This window comes from Scyliorhinus canicula, chromosome 7 (genome assembly GCF_902713615.1).
Source record: "Scyliorhinus canicula chromosome 7, sScyCan1.1, whole genome shotgun sequence".
Classification (NCBI taxonomy): domain Eukaryota; kingdom Metazoa; phylum Chordata; class Chondrichthyes; order Carcharhiniformes; family Scyliorhinidae; genus Scyliorhinus; species Scyliorhinus canicula.
In genome coordinates, this window is record NC_052152.1 from 146875590 (window position 1) to 146901458 (window position 25869).

The following is a 25869-nucleotide window of genomic DNA, read 5'->3' on the forward strand; positions in this document are numbered from 1 at the left end:
TCAATGTCCTGGTGTGCTTCTGCTTATTAAAATGTGCGTGAGAATCTGTGTAGTGTGAAGTTCTGGTGTATTCTCCTCAGGCTCTGTATTAGCTGTCATGCAAGGAGCTGATAAATCTGTATTCTTAAAGGGCTGGCTTGAAAAGTTGAGACAAATCTAATTAGAGTTTGTTAAACAGAGCTGAAAATCAATCAGACTTTTCCCATAGGATAAAGAAATAGATGTTTTCAAATAATCCTTTCTAGTTCAAAAGAATATGCACAGCTCTAATCAGAAAAAACCTATGAGCAGAATGCTCAAATATGCATCCCATTATGGTTAAATCGGAGCATATTTTAAAAGCCCATTACTTAAAACTATTTAACGATAAATAACTCCAGAAGTCCAAGTGCCAGCAATGAATGATTTAACATTGTAAACCTGACTTGCCCAATTATGTTGAGAGTTTGTAACATTACAATTTTGTTACACAACTTCGTATTCTGTTGTAAATGGTAAACAAGAAATAAGAAGTTTAAACTAAGAAGTTTAAAAGCAGCCAGCAAGACTGGAATTAAAAGGATATAAGGATCAGACAGGGATTTTAATGAGGTTCCTTACCAAGTCTTTTGGTAGTCTCTGAGCAGAGTTCTGCCACATCACTGGACCATTTCATCCCATAATAATAGAATATAATTGCACCCACATATATAATATAAGTATGTTGCCAGGCATAATTTTCTATTCCAATAAATGTACTTATGTAGGAAATAAAGAACTTGAAATAAATTTTAACTTTGCTGAAATATTACTTCCATTTTCCAAAGAGGCAGATTTACTAGTTTTTCAAATTCTTTGTGTGCTGTGGCTCTCTGGGATGGGCAACAAATGTTAGCCTTGACAATAACGGTTTACTAGACCATTTCAGAGGACATTTAAAAATCACATTACGCTGGGTCTATTACATGTAGGCCAGATGGGATGAGGATAGCCGATTGCTTTCTCTAAAGGGCAGTAGAGTAGCAGGTGGGTTTTTACAACATTGAATGGCGGTGTGGACTCGATGGGCTGATAGACCTACTTTTGCTTGTATGTCTAATGGTCTTATAAAGTGGCTACACTAATTTTCTGTTTGCTTGAAATCCTTGCCTACTCGGGGCTTGACTTGGCTCACTTAAGTACATATATATGCATTGCATTTCTGGTTACCATATAACCGCTTGAAGGCTTATTCTGATGCATGCTTCTCAAGATCAGGCCATGGTTGGTCCCTGTTCTGATGGTGCATTTGGCCTTGGGCACCTTTACAGTGGATTCCTTCCCCTTCCATTCTCCAGTTTTTCACTGCCAAAGAATTCCTCACTATTCAAACTTTTAACTTGAAATCCTCTTTGTGCTTCATTTGTTTTGCTGGGGGGACCAATTTGTACTTGTTACTTGCCATGCTATGTCTAGTCTGCTCTGTGTGCGGGTCTTAAACTCTCACTCTTCACAATGCAGACGACATCACCTCCTTGATCCCATGTGCTGGCTTAGCAAGTAAAACACATTGCTGGGGTGAAAATTTGAGGCTGACTTCTAAAGAATATAGCATTTTGCAGTTGGAAAGGAAGGGGTCGGCTTATACAAGAAGTATAAAAGAAGCATGATTTTTGCCACCGACAAAATGCAGCCGTTTTATATGCCAGGTTGACTTGTATGTCGTGAACTATGGTAACATGCAGAATATCTCTGAAAAATGTTACCATGCTGAGTATATTGATATGTTATGCATCAGTTCAAAGGAGTGATGAAAATTGTTGCTGAACATTTAAAAAATTTTCCAATTAAGGGCAATTTAGCGTGGCCAATCCACCTACACTACACATCTTTATGTTGTGGGTGTGAGACCTACGCAGACAAAGGGAGAATGCACAAACGCCACACAGACAGTGTCCCGGGGCCAACATCAAACTAGGGTCCTCAGCCGTGAGACAGCAGTAGTAACCACTGTGCCATCGTGCTGCCCGCTGAACATAATTGGATGTGCCACAGCATGCTTTTACCTTGCACCATATTGTTCAGAGTAGGGAGGCATCGAACCAGTCAAAAAATAACACAATTGTGCCTTCACAGCTGAAGCCTGACTAAACATGATGCCCATGAATATAATATGTAAAGGCCTCAAAAACTGAATGCTGGCAAATGCAACTGAGCAGTCAGAAATAGTCCTACCCAGCTGAGGAAGTAACTGCTCTATGGCAAGCTGCACTTCAAAATATTAGCTAGGTTTGAAATCTGGTTTGGAGGAGGTGCAGACATTGGCCATCAAGAAGAATTAATGGACTTTAACTTCAAACAACTGGAAACAAATATTCCTGACAGATGTAATGTTATGTTCAGTAACATAAAACATTTGCAAGCGATAAGCACTAATTATCAAAAGGTGATATTGTCATGTCATGGTATAAGAAGGATAAACGTATTTTGGGCGTGGAACCATAATTTCAAGTAGTGATTTGCTCAAGGTCAGTTTTCAGAGTATATGGTGGGTGTGAGATCGAAACTGAGGTTGGTATTTTCTGCCGGGACCAAACTAAAATGATGTTGGACTTAGAAATTGTCTGTTTATTTTGTGAATTTCTTTATTAATTTCATACTCCACCCAAACTTTAGAATGTTTATTTCTATTTTTTTGAATTTGGAAGGCAATCTAATATTTTGGCAAAAACAATGTTCCATAACTTAACGCTGCCCATAATTTACAATCATAAAAATATCGCCAGACAATAGCAAGCCCAGAAAAAGAATTCCTTGATTTGTATTTTGTTCCTTGATTGATACTCTTCTGTATCACAAGGTCTAATCTGGAATAATTCAACTGCAGTGCTCAGTGATTGCAAATAGGAAAACAAGAAATTCCATTTGGCTGTAATAAACCTTAAAAATAATTAGGCTATAAACATCATTGCCAAGAAACCACTAGCGCAGTTCACTGACATTACTATGGCAGCATTGATTTTTTTACACTTGTTCAAAGCCAGTATTTTTTATTGAATCATATCCAGCAATCAATTCTTAATGCAATTACCTGCTATAATGCACAAACGCTTTCAGTTACAATGGTACTTTCCTAATAGCAGCCATAATTATTTTTAGATATTAGTAGAACAACAAAACATTTAGCTGTGAACATAAGCAACAGTAGTGTTACGACCACCCCTATGTGAGGTTCCCAAAGTTGTTTAACCGAGCGAACACCCTCTATTTGTCACTTGTCGGCTGAGATACATCCAGGTTGTCACAAACCCAGGTGTGGAGAGATGAACTGGCTCCCAGTCTAGCAGCTATGTCCTTTAGGTCTCGGTCACGGCCAGCTTGGTCTGTGGTGGTACTACTGAATGATTCTTGCGTCTGTACACAAGTACATTGAGCACCTTGCATCACGGTGCTCCCTCCAAGGAGTGTTCTGCAGGGAGGAGTACTGATTCATCAGCTGAGGGGGATGGTACAATGGTACATGGTAATCAGCAGGTTTTCTTGCCCATGTTTGACCTGGTCCCATGAGACTTCATGAGATATAGTGGGATATTGAGGACTTCCAGACCCTTCCAGCTGGGAGCAACAAGAAAAGACCCCTTTTAACGAGCAGCTTTTTAAAAAAAAGTAAGCCAATTTAAACAGGCTTTTTGAGTTAGAGTGAATTTATTAACTACTAAGGCAACGAGAAAAATGATAAAACACATGCACTTTTTTAATAAATGTTTTTTATTGGGTTTTTGAATAAAGTATATTTACTGTTATGTACACAAAATAGAATACAAACATAGAAGAGAAGGGAACACACACAAAAAACAAACAACAACAAAAAAAAAGTTAGAATAAAATAACTGATGCGGTATTATGTGCTAGCTCAACAACAGCAGCTTTGTGGGTAGTAATGTTTTTAGCATATAAGTAGGCATCTTTTTGTGGGGGGGGAAACTGGGTGGTACATATACATTTGGGCACCGGAGAAACAATTACAAAACAATTACGGAGGGCAATACACGAATGAATCTGGTGTTGGTGTTTAAGCTTGCTTCTCCCGGACGGGTTTCGCTGCCATTGTCGTCTCGCGATCACCTCCGCTTCAGCCGTTCGTCCCGTCTTTCGTCTGGATTTTCCTTGTTCTCTGCTCATGCATGTCGCTACGGTTCCCTTTATCTAGGATGCTTGCGTCCAGTAACTCTTCCAGTAATGTCTGTCGTGGCGGTTGTGGATACGTCCTTGTCTCCTTTCGTAGGAAGGTTTTGATTTGCTGGTCCCTTGAATCGTTCCCCCGGCTAGCTGTAATTTCTCTGTCAGTTAGTCCATTATTGCGACCCTGCCGTCCGTGTATAGGTCCCTGACTGTCAGTGTCCCTCCGTCCTGTCCCCACTTTTTATAGGTGACGTCAGTCAGCGCTGGTGCGAACCTATGGTTGTTGCAGATGAGAGCTTTGTCCGACATTTTGGTCAAGCCAAATTGCTGACGTAGCTGGATCCAGGACTGGAGGGTGGCTATCACCACCGGGCTGCTGGAGTGTTTTTTTTTGGTGGGGATGGGAGTGCCGCCGTGGCGAGGGCCCGGAGGTAGATCCCCTTGCAGGAGGCCTGTTTCACGCGCACCCACTCGGCTTCTGGCTCCTTGATCCATCCCCTTATACGCTTGGCCGTCGCTGCCAAGTGGTAAAATTGTAGGTTTGGAAGAGCTGCCCCCCCCCCCGGATGTCGTTTTTTGCAGGACCTCCTTTGGGATCCTAGCATCTCTCTCTCTCTCTCTCTCTCTCTCTCTCTCTCTCTCTCTCTCTCTCTCTCTCTCTCTCTCTCTCTCTCTCTCTCTCTCTCTCTCCCCCCCTCCATACTACCGCCATGAATAGTTTGTCCAGTGCTTTGAAAAAGGCCTTGGGGATGGGGATGGATCTAGGTAGGAAGATGTACCTGGGCAGCACGTTCATTTTGATCGTCTGGGAGAGTGGGAGTATGTTCCATCATTGCAGGTCCTTTTTTACTTCCTCTGTCAGACTTGAGGTTCCATTTGTGGATCTCTTTCCAGTCATGGGCTATTTCAATCACCAGGTAGTGGAATTTGTGTCGGGCTTGTTTAAACGGTAGTCCTGTTCGTGTGTAGTCCTGTTCGTGTTGCCCCCCCCCCCCCCCCCCCCCCCCCCCCCCCCTTGTGGGTGTACCTGGAGATCTCACTTTTGCTCATGTTGAGTTTGTAGCCCGAGAAGGCGGCATGCTGCTTTGTGGGTCTGTAATGTAGAGGAGCAGGTCATCTGTAGAGTGAGACTCTGTGCTCTCTCTGCCGCTTTGGATCCCCCTCCAGCTATTTGCTGCTCTGAGAGCAATTGCTAATGGTTCGTTCGCTAGAGCGAACAGCAGCGGGGACAGTGGGCATCCTTGTCTGGTGCCTCTGTGCAGCTGGAAGTATCAGGAGTATCAGGAGTTAGTGTTGTTGGTCCGTAAGCTCGCCATGGGAGCATTGTATAGGAGTTTTACCCAGGAGGTGAACTCTTTTCCAAGCCTGAACCGCACCAGTACCTGAGATATTTTAATTCAACCCTACATGGAACTGATGCTGTCCATGATCTCTCCCAGTGCTAGCGGTGCTTCCAAGCGCTGTTTTCTGCCCTCAGCCACGACGGGTATGTCCAGTCCATCAAGGAACCATTTCATCCCAGACTTTGAAACAAACCTGTTGGACTTTAACCTGGTGTTGTAAGACTTCTTACTGTGCTCACCCCAGTCCAACGCCGGCATCTCCACATCATGGCCCCCATTAGGGGCTCTGAGGTGTACAGCCCTTGGTAGAAGGCCTTGAAGGTTTTGTTAATCTTTTCTGGTTCTGTTTCTAATGTGCCTCTGGTATCCCTGATTTGTGCAATTTCTCTGGTGCCTGCCTGCTTTCTGAGCTGGTGTGCCAACAGGCGGCAGCCTTTGTCTCCGTGTTCGTATCAGGTCCCACGTGTCTGGTGGAGTTGGTGCACTGCTTTCCTGGTAGAGAGCAGATCAAAGTTCCTTTGTAGCTCTTTCCTCTCCGCCAGGAGCTCTACGGTCGGAGCCTCGGAGTATTTATGGTCTACCTCCAGTATGGAGTCGACCAGCTGCTGCCCTTTCCGCCTTATCTCTTTGAACTTTGAAAGCGATAATCTCCCCTCTTACTACGGCCTTTAGTGCTTCCCAGAACGTGGAGGGTGAGACTTCCCTGTTTTGGCTGTGCTCCGTGTACTCTGCTATGGCCTGTGATATATTTTTGTTGAAGGCCTCGTCTGCTAGTAGGGCAATGTCCAACCGCCATGTGGGCGTTGGGCCCTGCCCGTCTCCAGCCACACGTTCATGTAGTGTGGAGCATTGTCGGATATCACATTTGCGGAGTATTCCACTTTGTCTATCCATGGAAGCACCGTTTTCCCCACCACAAAGAAGTCAATTCTGGTGTATACGTTGTGCACTGGGGAGAAGAAGGAGAACTCCTCCCCTGGGTGGGTAAACCTCCAGGGGTCCATCACTCCCATCTGTTCCATAAAGTGACCGGGTTCCCTTGCCATGCTTGAAGTTTTCCCCATTTTGGAGCTTGATCTGGAAGTCGTTGGGTCCTGTACACAATTGAAGTCCACCCCCCCCCCCCCCCCCCCACCCCCCCCCCCCCCCCCCCCCCCCCAATGATTAGTCGGTGCTTTCGCTGTGTCGGGGATTTCTGCCATGGTTTTTTTGATGAAGCTCGTGTCATCCTAGTTGGGCATGTTCCCGTTAACTAGTACTGCCGGTGTCCCATCCAGGGCCCCGCTGACCATGACATACCGTCCCCCTGGGTCCGTAACCATCTTCATTGCCCTAAACATCGTCGTCTTGCCGATCAGTATTGCCACCCCCCTGGCCCTCATCCCATTGGAGGAATGGTAGGTTTGTCTCACCCAGCCCTTTCTTACCCGCAGTCGATCCTGGTCTCTCAGATGTGTCTCTTGGAGGAAGACTATGTCGGCTTTCATATTTCTTAGCTGGGTGAGGACTCTGGATCTTTTCACTGGGCCGTTGAGCCCCTTACATTCCAGGTGACTATCCTGGTGGGGGGACTTCTGTCCCACCCCGTTCCTGTGGGATTAACCGTACTTAACCTGGTGGACGCGCCCCTGCCCTCCGGGGTTTCCCTTTGTTACGGGGCCGTCCAGGATGGCCGTTGTCACTGCTCTCCCCATACAGTCAGGACCCTGTGCTCCAGGGTTTCCCTTTGCCAATGGGGCATGCAACATGGCCGCCCACTGTGTGTCCACCACGCGGGTAGCCCCCTGCACTCTGGGGTCTCCCTTCACTCAGAGACAGTACTGGGTGGGTGATTGCAGTGATTCCTTGTCCCAATCCCTTGGTTGTGGCACTTTGTCGCCCTATTGCTATTCCTTTTCTAGCCTTGTTTGCCCCTCCTTCCCTGTGTTCCCCCTCTCCTTTTTCTCCCCTTTCCCGTATACCTCTCTTTTGTCTCTCTTTCCCCTGCTCCTATCCCCGTTTGCTCTCCTGTCTCTTTTGAGTGGTCCCCCCCCCCCCCCCCCCCCCCCCCGCCCCCGCCTGGTGCCATCCCCCCTGTTGGGGGCGCGCTGTGGCCTTGCTTTGTTGCATGCCTCAGGCGCTAGCTTTCCTGCTAGTGTGGTGGCCCCTCTCTCGGGGGTTACTGTCCTGCTTCTCCCTTGCCCGACCTCTACGGTTTTCTGCCCGCTCTTCCCCCGTCCTACCCTGCACTCATCTCGCTTGCCCTTCCTTCTCCGCTACTCTTGTTCCCTCGTGCTGGGGCCTATAAAACACATGCATGTACATTTGTACAGATTAGGAAAAAGAATTGAGTCCAATGTAAGTAAAATGAAATAAAATGGTACATGGAACAGTTCTTGTCTCGCAAGGAGTAGATGATGAAGTGTACAGCCATTATGATTGGAGGTTCCAGTTGATTCCGTAAGTAAATATCTGGTTCTTTAATTTCAGTGTTCTGTGGTTTGGCAGAGAAATTCCCTAGTTCTCTTTTCAATCACAATCATTTTACTGGCTGAGGATGACTTGCACAGTCAGAGAGATATGGAATTATACCTGCAAAAATGGCAATTTGCAGGGGCATTGCTGGATGCTTCTGTTACTTTGTCACACTTGCTGTTTGCTATCTGTGGATGGTCTTCTATGTGATTGGCCCACTTCTCTGTCAGTGGAATCACTATTACTGAACACCTGGAGATCCCCTTAACTTAGTGCCAGATTCAACTTCATGTCAGGCAAGGTGAAATCAACTCCACAACGATCTTTAAATATTTATGGATAATTTTTTTGAAGTCACTGGTGAGCACTGTCACTTTCGGCCGATGGCAGAATTGGGGCCATATTATTGTATTGCATGTCTTGTGGTAATCAAATATCAAGCAGGATGGTATTGTGCATTTTGATTCTTGTTTACGTTCCTCATAACTGCCCCATTCATTTCCTCCAACTTCTCCTTTCTACTTTATGCATTCTAATGTCTCTGATTCCACGTGTCAGATCCACTGCAATGCTATTGAGTATGAGTATATACATATACCAAGAAAATTGGGGAAGTTTCATTGCAATTGAGGAGATTGAAAAGTGATTTGATAGAGGTGCTTAAAATGATGAAGGGTGGACTTCCGGTGGCAGCATATAGCATGTTGTGTGGCTTTTGCTCGAGGCTCTGGTTTTTGGATTTTAATGCCCGGTTTCAGGCACAGTTTTTGAATAAGCTGGTGCAGGAAAGCATAAGAAAGGTGGGGAAAGTCGAAGATCCAGAAGAAAGCCTCTGGGAAGAAGGGACAAGTTCGCCGTTGAATGAACTAGTCAGCCCGGCAGCAGGAAAGATGGCGGAGGCTGGATCGCTCGGTGGGGCCACACCCCTCACAGCGAGGCGATGGCCAGGGAATTCAAGAAGCATGGAGGTGCTGCGAAAGGAGATGATGGCTGCAAGAAAGGAGTGGGTGGAGGAGGCAATTGCCTCGGTGAAGGCAGCAGTGTCGACCACATCGGCCACGATGTGGGAGCAAGGAGAGAAGTTGAAGGGGGTGGAGGAAGCTGTGTCACAGCTCAGTGACCAGTTCACCTCAATGGGCGAGGTGCTACAGAGGGTGGCGGAGGCTAACAAAGGGCTCAGAGCCCAGGGGTACAGGTCGAGGCGACAGAACTTACAAATTATGGACTTGCTTGAGGGGGTGGAAAGCCCGAGGCCGACTGAGTACTTCGCGAAGATGTTGACAAAGTTGTTGGGGGGAGGGATGAACCCTCCCAATATGAGCTGGACTGGGTTCATCGGTCGCTCAGGCCCAAGCCGAAAGCAAACGGGCCACTGAGAGCAGTTATAATTTGCTCCCACAAGTTCATGTCAAGAGAAAGGTCCTGAAAAGGCATGAGGTGAAGTGGGAAGCAGTTGGTATTTAATTATACCAAGACATGATGGTTGAGTTGGCAAGAAGATGGGAGATCTTTGTAGCATAGGGTGAAGATGGCACTGTGTAGCAATGGCCTGAGGTTCGGCATGATCTACCCGGCGATTTTGAGGGTGACCTGTCGTCGGTATTTTTCCCGCTTCTGGACTGTGATAGAAAGATTCAACAATGCTTGTTAAGAAAACAAAACAAAGCTTTATTTGCGAATTACAACTGCATGCAGAAATGGCTGAAACTTGGAGTCGGAAAGCAGTCAAATACAAACTGCTGGATCCTTCCCAAGTCTGCGCTGTTACAGAGAAAAAGGACAATATTTATACATTATATGAATCAAGATTACGTGAATACAGCTTGGTCAGGAATTCGATCAGAAGTATAAACATAAGCAATATCATAAGACTGGCGTCACCTTGCTGACCTTTCAGGACTCGGGGTCTCATATCATTATCTTGTCATTTGATCGCATGTTTAAGAAACGGAGCAGACTTGTTTAAGTATCGTAAGAGACTAGTTCTGGCCTATCTTGTCGTATTTAGACTGCTTTGGGTTATGACGAGTTAGTTTAATCAGAGTTTACAGAGTCGGGAAGTTTTTGGAACAACTTGACCTTTCCTGATCTTATTCAGGCTTTAGGTTATGTGAGCTCTGCTTTTCTTACATTGTACCAAAGGTTGACCGGTTTTCCCAGAATGCCATTAGTTACTTCGTACAACATCACAGACCGATAATTCAAGGGACTTGTGCATCGAGGCAGCGGAGGCATTCGTGAAGGCCAAAGGATTGGGACTAAAATGAGAGACTGGGATTGGGATGTGGGCTGAGGGGATCTGACAGTGCTTAGCCGTTATCTCTCGTTTTGGGTTATCTCTTGTTCTGTATTTGTGGGGGGAACAGCTGGATTTTTTGGATGGTTGAATGGGCAAGAGTAGTTTACCTTTGTTATAGTCTATAGTTGATACCAATTATATTGGGCTTTGGGGTTATGGCAGTTTTCTGGGGTGTGGTTTTTGCACTGGTTTTGTTTGTTTGTCTTTGTTTCCAGGGGCTGGATCATGGGGAGGGGTTTGGGAGGAAGGGGGTCTGGACAGGGGCCTCCACACTGGCAAGCAAAGGTTGGTAGTGAATGGGATGTGGTGGGAGATGGGGCTAGAGGGGCCAGGGTCGTTAGAACTTGGTCGAACAGGTTTCGCTGGGCCTGGGATGTGTGAAAGGTGGGATGGGATCGATACAGGGAGAAGTATTTTCAGGAGGAAGTGGATGGGACTTTCTGGGATGGGGGGATTCAACGGTAACAAAAGGAATGGAGCAGGTAAGGACAGATGGAATATGGTGTAAGATCCGAAGGTGGACAGGTCTCGGCCACTCTCGCTGATCCAGTCGGGGAGGCGGGGGGGGGGGGGGGGGGGGGGGGGTGGGGGGGGGGGGGGTGGGGGGGGGGGGGGGGGCACTATCTTATAAGGGAGATGGGAGGATTCGTTTTTCTCCCCGGTGCACAAGGTTTACTCGAGGATAGACTTTTTGATGATGGGGAAGGCGCAATTGATTGAGGTTAGAAGGTCGGATTACTCAGCAATTGTGATTTCGGACGACGCTCGCATTGGTTGGATGTGGTTTTGGTGAAGTGGATAGCCCAGAGGCCAGGGTGGAGAATGGATGTGGGGTTGTTAGTGGACCGGAGATTTTGTGATACAATCGGGAAGGTGATCGAGGAATGTGTGGGGCTAAACTATAAGGAGGCGGTTTCGCAGTTGGTGGTTTGGGAGGCGCTGAAGGCAGTGCTGAGGAAAGAGGTGATTTCGTTAAAGCTAAGATGGACAAGGAGAAGAGAGAGGAGCGCCAAAATCTGATAGAGGAGATTCTAGAGGTGGATGGGAAGAATGCGAGGGACATAGTCTCTTGGCCAAGAGGAAGGAGTTTCAGGCGAGGTTCAACATGTCCACAGGGAAAGAGGTGCGCCTGTTGAGAAGGGTGAGGGTGGTGGTCTACGAGCACAGGGAGAAGGCAGGACACATGCTGACCAGCCAGCTCAGGAGGGAGGGGGAGGCGAAGGAGATAGTTCAGGTGCGGGACAGGATGGGGAAGCTGATGGCGGCCCCGGAGCAGATCAATAAAATATTCAACGAGTTTTATAAGGATCTCTAAACGTCGGAGCCACCGGGAGAGGAGCGAGGGACGAGGAAGTTCCTGGATGGGTTGGAATATCCGAGGCTGGGTGAAGAGGATGGAGCAGGCATTGTAGGGCCGGTGGGGGAGCAGGAGGGGGTTGAAGCGATTGGATGGATGCAGGCAGGGAAGGAGGGGGACTTGACAGGTTCCTAGTTGAATTCCAGGAGAAATTTAAGGATAGGTTGGAGCCGCTGATGATGGGAATGTTTGAGGACGCGATAGGCAGGGGTGTCTTGCCTCAAACGGCGGGGCAAGCTTTGATTTCTTTGCTGCTAAAGAAGGATGGGAATCCAGTGGAGCATGAGTCGTATAGACCCAGATCTCTACTCAATGTAGATGCCAAGATATTGGCAACGGTTCTGGTGTCAAGGTTGGTGGAATGTCCTCCGAAGATGATTGGGAAAGATCAGGGGCGCGATTCTCCCAAAGGGAGAAAAAGTGCCAACGCCGGAGTGAAAACCGGAGTGTTTCACTCCGGCATCGGAGGCCGCTCCTCGCCCCCTATTCTCCCACCCCCAGGGGGCTAGGAGCGGTGGCGCGTCAATTTCACCCGCGTCAAAGCGGCGCCGCCTGAATGACGTGGCCGGTGGTGCCTAAATTACGTCACCCGCGCATGCACAGATTGGCCAGCGCCAACCCGCGTATGCGCGGTTGCCGTCCTCCCCTCCGCCGCCCCGCAAGACATGGAGCATTGATCTTGCGGGGTGGCGGAGGGAAAAGAGTGCGTCTTTCAGTGACACCGGCCGGACGATTGGTGGGCACCGATCGCGGGCCAGACACTTCTGAGCACCCCCCTGATGCTTGATACTCCCTCTCCCCCCCCCCCCCCCCCCCCCCCCCCCCCTCACAGGCCCCACATGCAGCGGTCGCGTGCTGTTCACGCCGGCAGCGACCAGGTGTGGTTGGTGCCGGCGTGAACCGGTCGGATTAGGCAGGCCGCTCGGCACATCCGGGTCGGAGAATCGCCAATCGACCGGAGCGGCAATTCTCCGAGCAGCCTGTCGCAAAACGCGACACGCCGTTTTCGGGGGGGGGGGGGGGTGGGAAAATCGCGTGCGTCTGCCAGGGCGGCGTGGCGTGAATCGCCCGGCACTCCTGCGATTCTCCCACCCGGTGTGGAGGTTGGAGAATTGCACCCCAGACGTGGTTTGTGAAGGGAAGGTAGCTGTTCTCGAACGTGAGGAGGTTGTTGAATGTGATCCGTCTCCAGCCGAAATAGATGGAACATAACAGTAATCATGCTCCACCAGTTCTTCATGCCAAGTTTTAAACACATAGAAATATCATGTCCAACAAAACCCTGTGCGCTCTTGGGAAACGTTTTCCTCAGCTAGTTCTTGAGAGACATCAGTTTTGATACCATGTCAGGAACAGACACATAGAAGTCTGCTTGAATTTCATTGTCCAAGATTCACAACCCCCCCCCCGAGTAAAAAAGAACAACTCTTCATTGCGTCCTACGTGACTTCCCCCTTATTGTGCCCCCAAGTTCTCGACTCCCAAGCAGGGGAAACCTTTTACCTATATCTACCCTGTCTATCTCCTGCAAGTGCTTTGTAGGTTTCAATTAAGTCACCTCTCATTCTTCGAAACTCTAGAGAATACAGGCCCAGTTTCCACAGCCTCTCTTCGTAGACAGTCCTGCCACCCCCAGATAATGGCTGACACTTGATTAGCTTTATTGACGAGGCCACCCAGGTCCCTTTCTGCATCTACGCTTTCTAATGTCTCATTGTTTACTCTGAACATCTATTACTCCTATCAAAGTGGATAACCTCACACTCTTCCACATTATATTAGATTTGCTATGATCCTGCCCACTCACTAAGTGTCCAAATCCTTCTGAAGCAGCTTTGCAACTTCCTTACAGTACACGTTCCCACATAGCTTTGTGTCATCCACAAACTTGGAAATATTGCATTCGACTCCCACATTCAAATCATTGATAGATATTGTAAACAGCTGGGACCAAGTACTGATGCTTGCGGTACCCCAATAGTCACAGGCTACCTATGTGAAAATTACCCATTTATACCGACTTTATTTTCTGCCTGTTAAGCAATTCTCAATCAATGCCAGTGTATTACCTCCTATCCCATGTGCTTTATGTTTGCTAGCCAACCTCCTTATCGAAAACCTTCTGAAAATCCAAGTACACCACATCCACTGACTCCCCTTTATCAATACTGTATCATCCTCACAAAGACACCCAACAAATTTGTCAAACATGATTTCCCATTCATAAATACATGTTGATTATGCCCAATCAGATCAATATATAAATGTTCATTTATCACATCCTTTGTAAATGATTCCAGCATTTTCCCTATTAACGCAGGGATCGCAGGTTTGTAGTTCCTTGTTTTTGCTTCCCTCGCTTTTTAACTAATGAGGTGACACTTACTACCTGCCAATCTGAAGGAACCGTTCCAGAATTTATAGAATTTTAGAAGATGGCACCAATGCACCTGCTTTAGAACAATTATTTCACTGATCTCTCACTCCGGTAATACTAGGATTTACCAGCTGTGAGCTCTCCAAGCAAAAATGACCCTATTCGTTATAAAACATCTTACAAATATCACATTTCATCTATGACATGGTGTATTAATAACTACAACTTAAAGGAGCAGTCCCAGTTGTCAGCTAGCCTGTGAAGATACTTGGCTTATTTGAGCAGATGTGGAGATTAGCGAATATTGATCAGCCCCTCGAGCTCAAGCTTCCCCAACAGCTGCAAGATTTGCTTGAACTAAAATCCAAACATGTTGTGACCACAGTGAAGGAACCTGCACACGAACATTCCAACTGACAGAAAAGGGTGATGCATCATGCTCAGTAAAACAAGTCAAGTACTTCTCTATTTTCATTCACAATTTTAATAGACCTATAAAAATATACTAGAAGTGCACATTTGATCAGATCCAAAGCTGCCTTTCCTGTAGTGTATAATTTCCATTTTCAACATCAACTTGGATTTATATAAGGGCAGCACGGTGGCCTAGTGGTTAGCACAACCGCCTCACGGCGCTGAGGTCCCAGGTTCGATCCCGGCTCTGGGTCACTGTCCGTGTGGAGTTTGCACATTCTCCCTGTGTCTGCGTGGGTTTCGCCCCCACAACCCAAAAATGTGCAGAGTAGGTGGATTGGCCATGCTAAATTGCCCCTTAATAGAAAAAATAATTGGGTAATCTAAATTTTTAAAAAAAGAAAAAAAAAACTTGGATTTATATAGCTGCTTTATCAGAACCCAGGAGAATTATAAACACATATGATACCTTGCCATGCAAGGAGACATTATGTTGGATGACCACAAAGCTTTGTCAAAGAGAAAAATTTAAAGGAGTGTGTTAAAAGTCAAACGTGAGGTGTCAGGAGGATATTCCGAAGCTTGGGGCCGAGGCAACTGAAAGAGTGGCTGCAACTGATGGAGTAATTAAAATTGGGGATCCTCAAGTGGCCAGAATTCAAGGGCCACAGATATCTCTTGAGATTTGTGGGACTAAAGATTACAGAGAGAGTGGCAAAGTTACGGAGGGATTTGAAAACAGGATACGAATTCTAAAACTAAAACCTAGAGTCAGTGCTGCGGTTATTCTCAAGTGTTTATCAAAGCTTTATCCCAATAATTTGAATAGTTTAGTGCTATTAATGAGCATCTTTGAGGATGGTTTAATACTACTGGTGGATGATGAATGGGGATGATCCATTGGATAAATAATACTGAGGTAAATCCCAAACATTAAGAAAAGCAAACAGCTATATCATAAACCACTTAATGCTCTCTCAATTCCTTTGCTACCAAATTGATTGTCTGAATTCCAGTTGTGGTCTCCAAGCTAGCTGACATTGTAAATTATGCTCTTTCATTACTTATTATCCCCCTCCCTTTCAATAACCCATTCATCACCCACTTTGCCCTCTCAAAGAAACACTTTATCACAAACATCAAAGTCCTTGAATGTGTTGCCACCTCCCAAATCTGTGTCCATCTTTCCTGCAGGTCCATGTTTGAATTCTGTACACCTCTGCCATAGCACTGAAATTACCATGATTAAGCTTACATGGCATCCTCTGTGATCACTGAGTATAACTCCTCCTCTTTTTAGAATGCACCTTTATATGGCCAACCACATTATCTTTTCTCCAATATTTTGCTCTTCCTTCATTATATAGCTGTATTGAAATGCCCTTGCTTGGTTTCACTCCTACTATTCCAAACACAGGCAGAGAATCTTCAGCAATGGCTTCTCTTCACGTAAAGTTATCCTCTGTTCCCTCCTTTTTCCCTCCACCTCCATAATATTCCCCATCTCTATATGCTTAGTCTATCTGCTGCTGCAGTCTTCATTTATGATTCCATTGCCCTCCTGACCAGTTCACCAACTTTCACCTTCCATAAGCTCATATGAAACTCTGCTGCTTATTCTCTTGCCAACATCACTTCACAGCTTCACCTGTCTGTATTTCTGTAGCCTTCTTTAGCCCGATACTCCGAGAGCTGATGTCAGTTTCACTGGTGGTCTAGAGGTTAGGATTTAGCACTTTTGCTGCCACGGCCCGGGTTTGGTTCCTGGTCAGATTTTAGGGGCAGCACGGTGCTACGGTGGTTAGCGCTGCTGCCATGCAGCGCCAGAGACCCAGGTTCAATTCTGTCTTGGGTGACTATCTGTGTGGAGTTTGCACTTTCTTCCCGTGTCTACGTGGGTTTCCTCTGGGTGCTCCAGTTTCCTCCCACAGTCCAAAGATGTGCAGGTTAGATGTATTGGCCATGATAAAATTGCCCCTTAGTGTCCAGTGATGTACAGGTTAGGTGGTGCTATGGGGATAGGGTGGGCAATGGGCCTAGGTATGATGCTCTTTCAGAGGGCTGGTGCAGACCCAGTGGGCAAAATAGCCTCCTGTATTATAAGGATCCTACAGCTCGCTATTCTTCCAGGTTGTAGCCCTTTGTGAATTCCCCATGCCTTCATGCTATCATTGGCAACACTGCTTTTATCTGTTGAGGCTCAAATTTGCTAAAGCCACTGCCCAGACCTTCCAGTCAGAGTAGTGATGAATGTTGAGGGGTTTGCTGCTGTTGAGCATCGGGACCCAGAGGAAGTCCTGACGTATGCAAATGTCCAGTACTTCAGACTTCCAATGGATAAGAAACGCTGCCCAGACAGTTCCATGGATGTCTTTGACACTTCATGAATTTGGACTAGATGCCTAGAGATTTACACCAAAATTCTAAGAACTTTTATTCGTAGCATAGGGCAACGGTGAGAAATGATTTACAGCAGAATCAGGGAAGGCCTTTTTTCTTATAAAAATGTATTTAACGCAAACTTGCAGACCAGTCAACAACCCTTCAAAGCTCTCTGCAATCACAAACCCTTGCCCATCAACATTAAATTCAGTAGTATAAACACTGGAATGAATCAGAAAACTATAAATATCTTTGTATGCATGATTAATTTACTTGCAATTGCGCGATTACTTAACAATTAAAAGCGAACATATAATAGCAATCTAAAGGATATAAAAGTCATAATTGTTACTTATTTTACAAGGTTACACTTACAATGCTGTACAATGTACTTTACCATTTATTTAATTATAAGTACTTAAATTCTTTTCAAGAATTTCAAGACGTGTTTAGTTGCATTAAATTAAAGGTTATACAAACTCATAAAAGCAATTAAATGTCTTTGAAACATTAAAAATTAGTTTTTTTTTAATTAAGAACTTAAAAGCACTCGCCACACACTGAAGGCTTCTGGACATCAAGCAACATTCTGTCCTCTGGGCTTCTTCGCTTTGTCACTCCCCATAGTTCTCTGCAGATGACTGCATCCTGCAGCTTGGATAGAGTCCGTAAAGCTGCAGCACAATACGGCCATAGTTTAAATCACAATCGGCAGGGTACGGCATGGCCTCACTACTGACCAAAAGATCAGGTCTGTTATGTTGGTGTGCCTCAAAGATCTGTTAGCCTCTATCTAATGGAATGCTTACTTAAAAACTATTTTTCTTCAGTATTTGGCAAATTTCTGAATGTGTGCACACTTTTAGTCAATGTATACCATATTTAACTATTTTATGCATGAAAAACGATTGTAATTCAAATGCTTATAAGGATACTGTTGTGTAATGCTGATTCATTATTAGCACTGAGAATATACACTGTTTTCATGAAAATGGAAAACCTGCATGTATTTCAAAAGCTCTCCACTTATCTGGATGAGCGCAGCTCCAGCACCACTCAAGAAGCTCAACATCATCCAGGACAAAGCATCCATTTGATTGGCAGCCCATTCACATTCACTTCCTCCACCATTGACGTACAATGACTGCAGTTTGTTCCATCTTCAGGGTGCATTGCAGGAACTCATCAAGAATCCATGAATAGCACCTTCCAAGCCCACATCTCTACCTCCTAGAAGAGCAAGGACAGTAGATGCTTGGGGACATCATCAACTGAAAATTCCCCTCCAAGCCACACACCATCCTGACTTAGAACTATATTGCCATTCCTTCACTCTCACTGGGTCAAAATTCTGGGTCTCTCTTCCTAACAGCACTGTTGGTGTACTTACACCACATGGATTACAGCGGTTCAAGAAGGCGGCTCCCTACCACCTTCTCAAGGGCAGCTAGGAACGTGAAATAAATGCTGGTCTAGCCCATGGCATCCACATTAATGAAAAAAAAATCCAAATGATTAGTTGTTACTCCCTCCCTTGGGGATCCTGGACCAATCTGACTGAATAACCATCAATTGAACAATGTTTCAATTTTTGCAACTTTTTCTTTAATAAAAACCTTTATCATGTAAATAAGCATAAATTAAATGGCAAATCATGGTCGGTAGAATCTATAAATTACACATGGAAAGCTGATAAAACAAAGATTGTACCCACAAATTTTCCAAGCAGTCCAATCCACCAATATGGCACCAATTTCATCCACTAGGTTCTTCCGAGCTCAAATATTCCTGGGACAACATTGCAATAAATTTCCTCCTAGGACTTAGCGAATACTTTGCAATCAGCAGCTTTTATGTAATCCGAGATTCCCCCAGTGCATCTTCAACACAATGGAGCACTACTTTCTTGCACCTTCGCAACTCTGAGCTCAGTCAGTTGTGGTAACATTTTGATTTGATTTATTGTCACATGTACCGAAGTACAGTGCAGTATTTTTCTGCGGCCGAGGAAACATACATAGTCGACAAGGAGAATAATCAGCAGAGAACATTGACAAATGGTACATCGACAAACAGTGATTGGTTACAGTGCGGAACAAAGGGCCAAGCAAAGCAAATACATGAGCAAGAACGGCATAGGGCGTCATGAATAGTGTTCTAACAGGGAACAGATCAGTCCGAGGGGGAGTCGTTGAGTCTTGTAGCTGTGGGAAAGAAGCTGTTCCTATGTCTGGATGTGCAGATCTTCAGACTTATGTACCGTCTGCCTGATGGAAGGCTCTGGAAGAAGGCAATGCCTGGGTGGGAGGGGTCCCTGATAATATCGTCTGCCTTCCTGAGGCAGCGGGAGGTGTATACAGAATCAATATGGGGGCGGCAAGCTTGGGTAATGCGCTGGGCTGAATTCACCACACTCTGCAGTTTCTTGCGATCTTGGACCGAGCAGTTGCCATACCAAGCTATGATGCAGCTGGATAGAATGCTCTCTATCACACATCTGTAGAATTTTGTGAAAGTAGAGACGTTGTTGGGCTTTCTTGACATGGAAGTACCAGGACACACTTCACCTTTATTTTTTTTTAAATTTAGAGTACCCAATTAATTTTTTCTAATTACGGGGCAATTTAGCATGGCCAATCCACCTACCCTGCACATCATTTGGGTTAGAACATAGAACAGTACAGCACAGAACAGGTCCTTGGGCCCTCGATGTTGTGCCGAGCAATGATCACCCTACTCAAACCCACGTATCCACCCTATACCCATAACCCAAGAACCCCCCTTAACCTTACTTTTTAGGACACTACGGGCAATTTAGCACGGCCAATCCACCTAACCCGCACATCTTTGGACTGTGGGAGGAAACCGGAGCACCCGGAGGAAACCCACGCACACACTGGGAGGACGTGCAGACTCCACACAGACAGTGACCCAGCCGGGAATCGAACCTGGGACCCTGGAGCTGTGAAGCATTTATGCTAACCACCATGCTACCGTGCTGCCCCCGGGTTGTGAGGGCGAAACCCACGCAGACACAGGGAGAATGTGCAAACTCCACACGGACAGTGACCCAGAGCCAGGATCGAACCTGGGACCTTGGCGCCATGAGGCAACAGTGCTAACTACTGTGCTGCTCTCCCCTTCATCTTTATACTGTATAGCAAATTCTGGGCTTTCATTCAAACACTCGGAAGTAAAAGAAATAGAGGCTGCAGTCCATAAACGTGCTGTCCGACCGCTCAGATGCAGCTCTTTGACTCAATTTGCTGGCCTCCAGCTCTGCCATACAGCCTTCATTTGTTAACTACCTTCCTGTTGATACTGCTTCTAACTCAAGGGCCACCAGATGACATAAACAGATAGTTCTTATCCAAAAATTATAATTGATCCTGTTACAACTGATAAATGCACTTAAAGTCATTTTCCATCATTTTTTAAAACAATTATTTATTCCCCAAACATTTTAATGTATTTACAGATGTTCCTTATTGTTACTGTTTCTGGGTCAAAGGCTGTCTCACAGTACCTGGCTTTTTAACAATTATCCAACGCCAGCACAGTGGATAACACAGTTGATTCACAGCTCCAGGGTCCGAGGTTCGATTCCCGACTTGGGTCACTGTCTGTGTGGAGTCTGCACAATCTCCCCGTGTCTGCGTGGGTTTCCTCCCACAGTCCAAAGATGTGCAGGTTAGGTGGATTGGCCATGATAAATTGCCCTTAGTGGGGTTACGGGGATAGGGTGGAGGAGTGGGCCTATGTAAGTTGCTCTTTCGAAAAGGCAGTGTAGATTTGATGGGCTGAATGGCCTCCTGCTGTGCTGTAAATTCTATGATTAAATGAGTCATAAGGAAATTCCTGATCATCATCCAGGCAATTTTAAAGGAATCCCACATTCCATTTAGCTAGATTGCCACACTCCAGTAAGAAACCAATGCTGAAGCATTGGGTATGAAATGGATTGCATATAGTTGTGTTAACCTTCCAAAGCACTGGAACAAACATTTGCAAAGTCTTTGTAAATAGTGAAGAGCTCTGAGGTGGACCAAACTATCTAAAACCAATTTGGCTGTGTGAGGATGTGATTTTACATATTTTCAAAGCAAATGAACGAATGTTTCAAGCATTTCGCAGTGAAAGTAACTCACAAATGAATATACGCAGTCGTTTCAAGAACCATTTATGATTTACATCACAAACCATAGGGAATAAGTACTGGCTTTGTCCAGTCATAACAGCACAAAAGGAAGCTACTTGGCCTATCAAGTCCATACCGACTCTAGAGCAATCCAGTCAGTCCAATCCCCCTGTTCTATCTCCGTAACCACTTTCCCTCAGAAATCATTAATCTGCACAAGCACCATCCTTGTAGGCAGCAAGTTAGGGGTCTTTATTACTCGCTACTTAAAAGTTCCACAATGTATTTCTTGCTGAAAACCTTAAAGCTGTGTCACCTAGTCCGTATACCATCATAAAGCATGTATTGGCTTCCAGTGTGAAGTGCCACACTGACCAGGACAGGGCATAATCCCAAAGTTAAGCATCCTGTAACCATCTTGAGCACAGAAGGTGACATAGAGGGAAACTTGAGTTATTTCTAAACACCTTTACTCAGATTTGCTACATTGGGCATATTCCTACTTTGTTTTATTCGAACACTCGTATTCTGCAAAAAGCAACGGGAATGTGCCATCAGATGTGCTTCAATAATATATATTCTTCAGTTATATTTGGAATTTTCTAGTTATTTGGAAGCCTAAGCATAAGTAGTTTTCCAATTTTATTTTGCCTAAGGGTAACCAGCTACATTTGATTTGTTCCGTAGAACACGTTTGTTCAATTCTGTCTTCCATGCTTCGGAACTTGAAGGGTCAGCAGCGAACTCGGCTACTGAACAAATTCACTGAAAATGATTGTGAAAAGGTAATCCTGTCTCTTCTGTTAATAATAGCAGGATAGAATTTACACTGTCTCTGCCTGTATCTAATGTTTAAGCTTGAAATTGTGCATCATATTTTGCCCCAACTTCGTGAACTTCATGATAAGTTACAGACTTCAACTTTGGTTATGTTTGCTTCAAGGCGACAATGGACTACATTGAATTGTTATTGTTTTCATGTCCGCAAACATGCACGGACGCAAGTATCTAAAGAGGGTAATTGTGTCCAGTTACCGTCTGTAGTGCAAGACCTGAAGAGATAACTGTACAAGCTAATATGCTTTATTTTGTGTAACATCTGAAATTGAAAGTTAGTCTCTGTATTTGGGCCAAGAAATTAATCTGGATCACTGTCTTTTAGAACATAGAACATAGAACAGTACAGCACAGAACAGGCCCTTCGGCCCTCAATGTTGTGCCGAGCCATGATCACCCTACTCAAACCCACGTATCCACCCTATACCCGTAACCCAACAACCCCCCCTTAACCTTACTTTTATTAGCACACTACGGGCAATTTATCATGGCCAATCCACCTAACCCGCACATCTTTGGACTTTAGGGGAGGAAAACTGGCATGTGGCCTACATGTGACTCCAGATCCACAGCAATGCTGTTGACTCTTAACTGCCCTCTGAAATGGCATAGTAAACCACTCAATTCAAGGGCAATTGGGGATAGGTATACAAAAACAGCACCTCAATTGGAAAAGGCCATAAAAAGGAATTAAATAATGTTTTTTATTATAAGAGACACCTGGGGCGCGATTCTCCGCTGCCCACGCCGGTTGGGAGAATAGCGGGAGGGCCTCCCGACATTTTTTGTGCCCTCCCGCTATTCTCTCCTCACCCGACCCACGTCACGAATCGCCGCTCGCTGTTTTTTACGGCGAGCGGTGATTCTCCGCGGCCAATGGGCCGAGCGGCCGGGCCTTTACGCCCGTTTTGTCACGGCAGCAAACACACCTGCTTGCTGCCGTCGTACAAGCAGGCGCTGGATGCCCGTTTGGGGCATCCAGAGGTCCGTTTGGGGCGGGAGCACCACCGTTGTGCTCGGATGGGGACAGGCCCGCGATCGGTGCCCACCGATCGTCGGGCCTGCGTCCAAAAGGGACGCACTATTTCCCCTCCGCCGCCCGACAAGATCAAGCCGCCACATCTTGTCGGGCGGCGGTGGAGAAATGCGGAACCGCGCATGCGCGGGTTCCGTCAATGGCGTGATGACGTCACCCGCGCCAGCTCCAACCTGCGCATGCGCAGCTGACGTCATACAGATGCCAGCCGCGCGTCATCTTGGCGCGCGGCCTTAACGACGGTAGTCAAGGCCGCGACACCGTGATTCCCGGGGTCCCGCTCCTAGCCCCGATTGGGGGGGAGAATCGGGTCCCGGGAACGGGCGTGAAGGCTGCCGTGAAACACGGCCAGTTTCACGACAGCCTTTACGACTCTCCGCATTTGCGGAGAATCTCGCCCATAGAGTGCAAAAGATTAATTGTCTGCTATATCTGTAAAAAAAAACATTAAGACTGCAGTTTGAGTATTGTGCATAGTCTTTGTGCTTCACGGTATAGGAAGGATATTGATGGACTAGAGTGGGTCCAGCACAGATTCACTACGATGGTTTCTGGTTTACGATATGCAGTTATACAAAGATACGAATTAGGAATAGGAGTAGGCGATTCCGTCCCTCAAACCTGCTTTGCCATTTGATAATATCACAGTTGGTCTGACTGTGGCCTCTACTATCCTGTCTACTCCATATACCCTCAGATTCTCTTGTCAGTCAAGAATCTCAAACTCAGCCTTAAAAATAGTCAATGAACCTGCCTCCACTGCTCTCAAGGGAAGGGAATTCCACAGACTCACGACACTAGAGAAAAGTTCTCCTCATCTCCACCTTGAATGGGAGAACTCTTGGTTTATGCCTCCAAGTTCTTGGGCTGGATTCTCCCCTACCCGGCGGGGCAGGGGGGTCCCGGCGGCTGGAGTGGTGTGAACCACTCCGGCTTCTGGCAGTCCCAAATCCGCATCTTTCGGGGTCAAGCCCTCACCTTGAGGGGCTAGGCCCGCAGCGGAGTGGTTCCCATCCCACCAACTGGTGTGGATGGAGGCCTTTTGGCGCCACGCCAGCCAAGGCCAACGGGACTTTGCCAGCCGGCGGAAGTCCGCGCATGTGCCGGAGCATCGGCGGCTGCTGACATCATCCCCGCACATGCGCAGGGGAGAGGTCACTTCCCCAACCCTATGACCGACGCGGAAGGAAAAGAGTGCCCCCACGGCACAGGTCCGCCCGCGGATCGGTGGGCCCCGATCATTGGCCAGGCCACTGTGGGGGCACCCCCCGGGGCCAGATCGCCCCGCGCCGCCAGTCCCGCCGGTAAGGGAGGTGGTTTGGTTCACGCCGGCGGGAGAGGCATTACAGCAGTGGGACTTCAGCCCATCGCGGGCCGGAGAATCGTCGGGGGGGGGGCGGCACGGGGAGATTCCTGCCCCCGCCGAATCTCCGGTGCCGGAGAATTCGGCGGCCAGCAGGGGCAGGATTCACGCCGCCCCCGCCGATTCTCCGACCCAGCGGGGGCCAGCCCCTTGTCTCTCTCACAAGGCGAAACATCCTTTCAGCATCCATCCTGTTATGTTTCAATAAGTTCACCTCTAATTCTTCTGAACTCCAATGGATACAGGCTCAAGCCGGCCAACGTTTCCTCATAAGACAGCCTTCATCCCAGAAATTAGTTGAGTGAACCTTCTCTACACCGTGTCTAATACAATATATCCTCCCTTAAATAAGGAAACAATAACTGCAAACAATTAGAATCAGGAGTAGGCCCTGAGCGCCTGGAGACTGCTCCACAATTCAATGGGATGATGGTGAACTGATTGTAACCTCAACCCCAATACCTGTCGGCCTCAATAACTGTTCACACCCTTGCTAATCAAGAATTTATCTAGCTCTGCCTTAAAAATACTCTAAACTCTGCTCCCACCACCATTTGAGAGAGTTCCAAAGACTCATGACCCTTAGAGGAAAAACTTCTCATCTCTCTCTTAAGTGAGCAACCTTTTTGTTTTCAACAGTTCTGAATTCTCCCACAAGAGGAAACATCCTCTCCACATCCACGTTGGCAAGTCTCATCAGGATCGTAACGGTTTTGATCAAATCGCCTTAGACACGACTCCAGATCTGGACTCACCAATGCCCTGTACAACAGTAGCAAAACCTCCCTACTTTTATATTCAATTCCCTTTGCAATAAATTACAACATTCCATTTGCCTTCCTAATCACTTGTTGTACCGGCATATTAACATTTTGGAATTCCTGTGCCAGGACCCAGATTCCTTTGTACCATGGATTTCTGCAATCTCTCCATTTAAATAGTATACTGCTTTTCTATTCTTCCTGTCAAAGTGGACAAATTCACGTTATCCCACATTATATGCGAGCTGTCAATTCTAGCAGATTAATTTAACCTATCTGTATTCCTTTGCAGATTCCTTATGTCCTCTTCATAATTTACTTTCCTAAATAGCTTTGTGTCATCAGAAAATTAGCAACCATATATTTGGTCTTTTATCCAAAAGGCTTTGATGTAGATTGTAAATAGTTGAGCCCAGCATTGATCATTGTGGCACCCTGTTGGTCACATCATGCCAACCCAAAAATGTTACATTTGTCCCTACCCTGTTTCCTGGTGGCCAACCAATCCTTTCTGCATTCTAATATGTTATCCCCTACATAATGAGCTCTCGTTTTATGTTGTAATCTTTGATGTGGCATCTTGTCAAAAGGATTTTGGAAATCCAAGTTACACATCCACAGGTTCCACGTTGCTTGTTACTTCCTCAAAGATCTCTAATAAGTGAGTCAAGCACAATTTCTCTTTCATAAAGTATGTTTGCTCTGATTTTATTAAGATTTTCTAAGTACCCTGTTATATATAACCTCAATAATAAATTCTAGCATTTTCTCTATGGCACAAGCGAGGCTAACTGGGCTGTAGTTTCCTTTCTGACTCCCCTCTTTCTTGAATAGAGGAGTTATATTTGTTATTTTTCAATCTGATGGAGTCTTTCCAGAATCCTAATATGAAGAAAGGCTTGAAATATTTGGGCTGATTTTGTAAGAACAGAGCAGATTACCAGGTAATTTGATGGAGTTGTTTAAAA

The 25869-nt window shown here is 46.1% G+C and overlaps 1 protein-coding gene across 1 annotated transcript in view; it reads left to right on the forward strand.

Moving 5' to 3' along the window:
• The window catches only part of ctnnbl1 (catenin, beta like 1), a 220712-nt gene that overhangs the window by 157734 nt on the left and 37109 nt on the right, over positions 1–25869 (forward strand). Inside the window, exon 12 of the mRNA XM_038803075.1 lies at positions 21592–21689. Within this exon, the coding sequence (XP_038659003.1) occupies positions 21592–21689 (98 nt within the window). The remainder of the gene's footprint in view (positions 1–21591; positions 21690–25869) is intronic.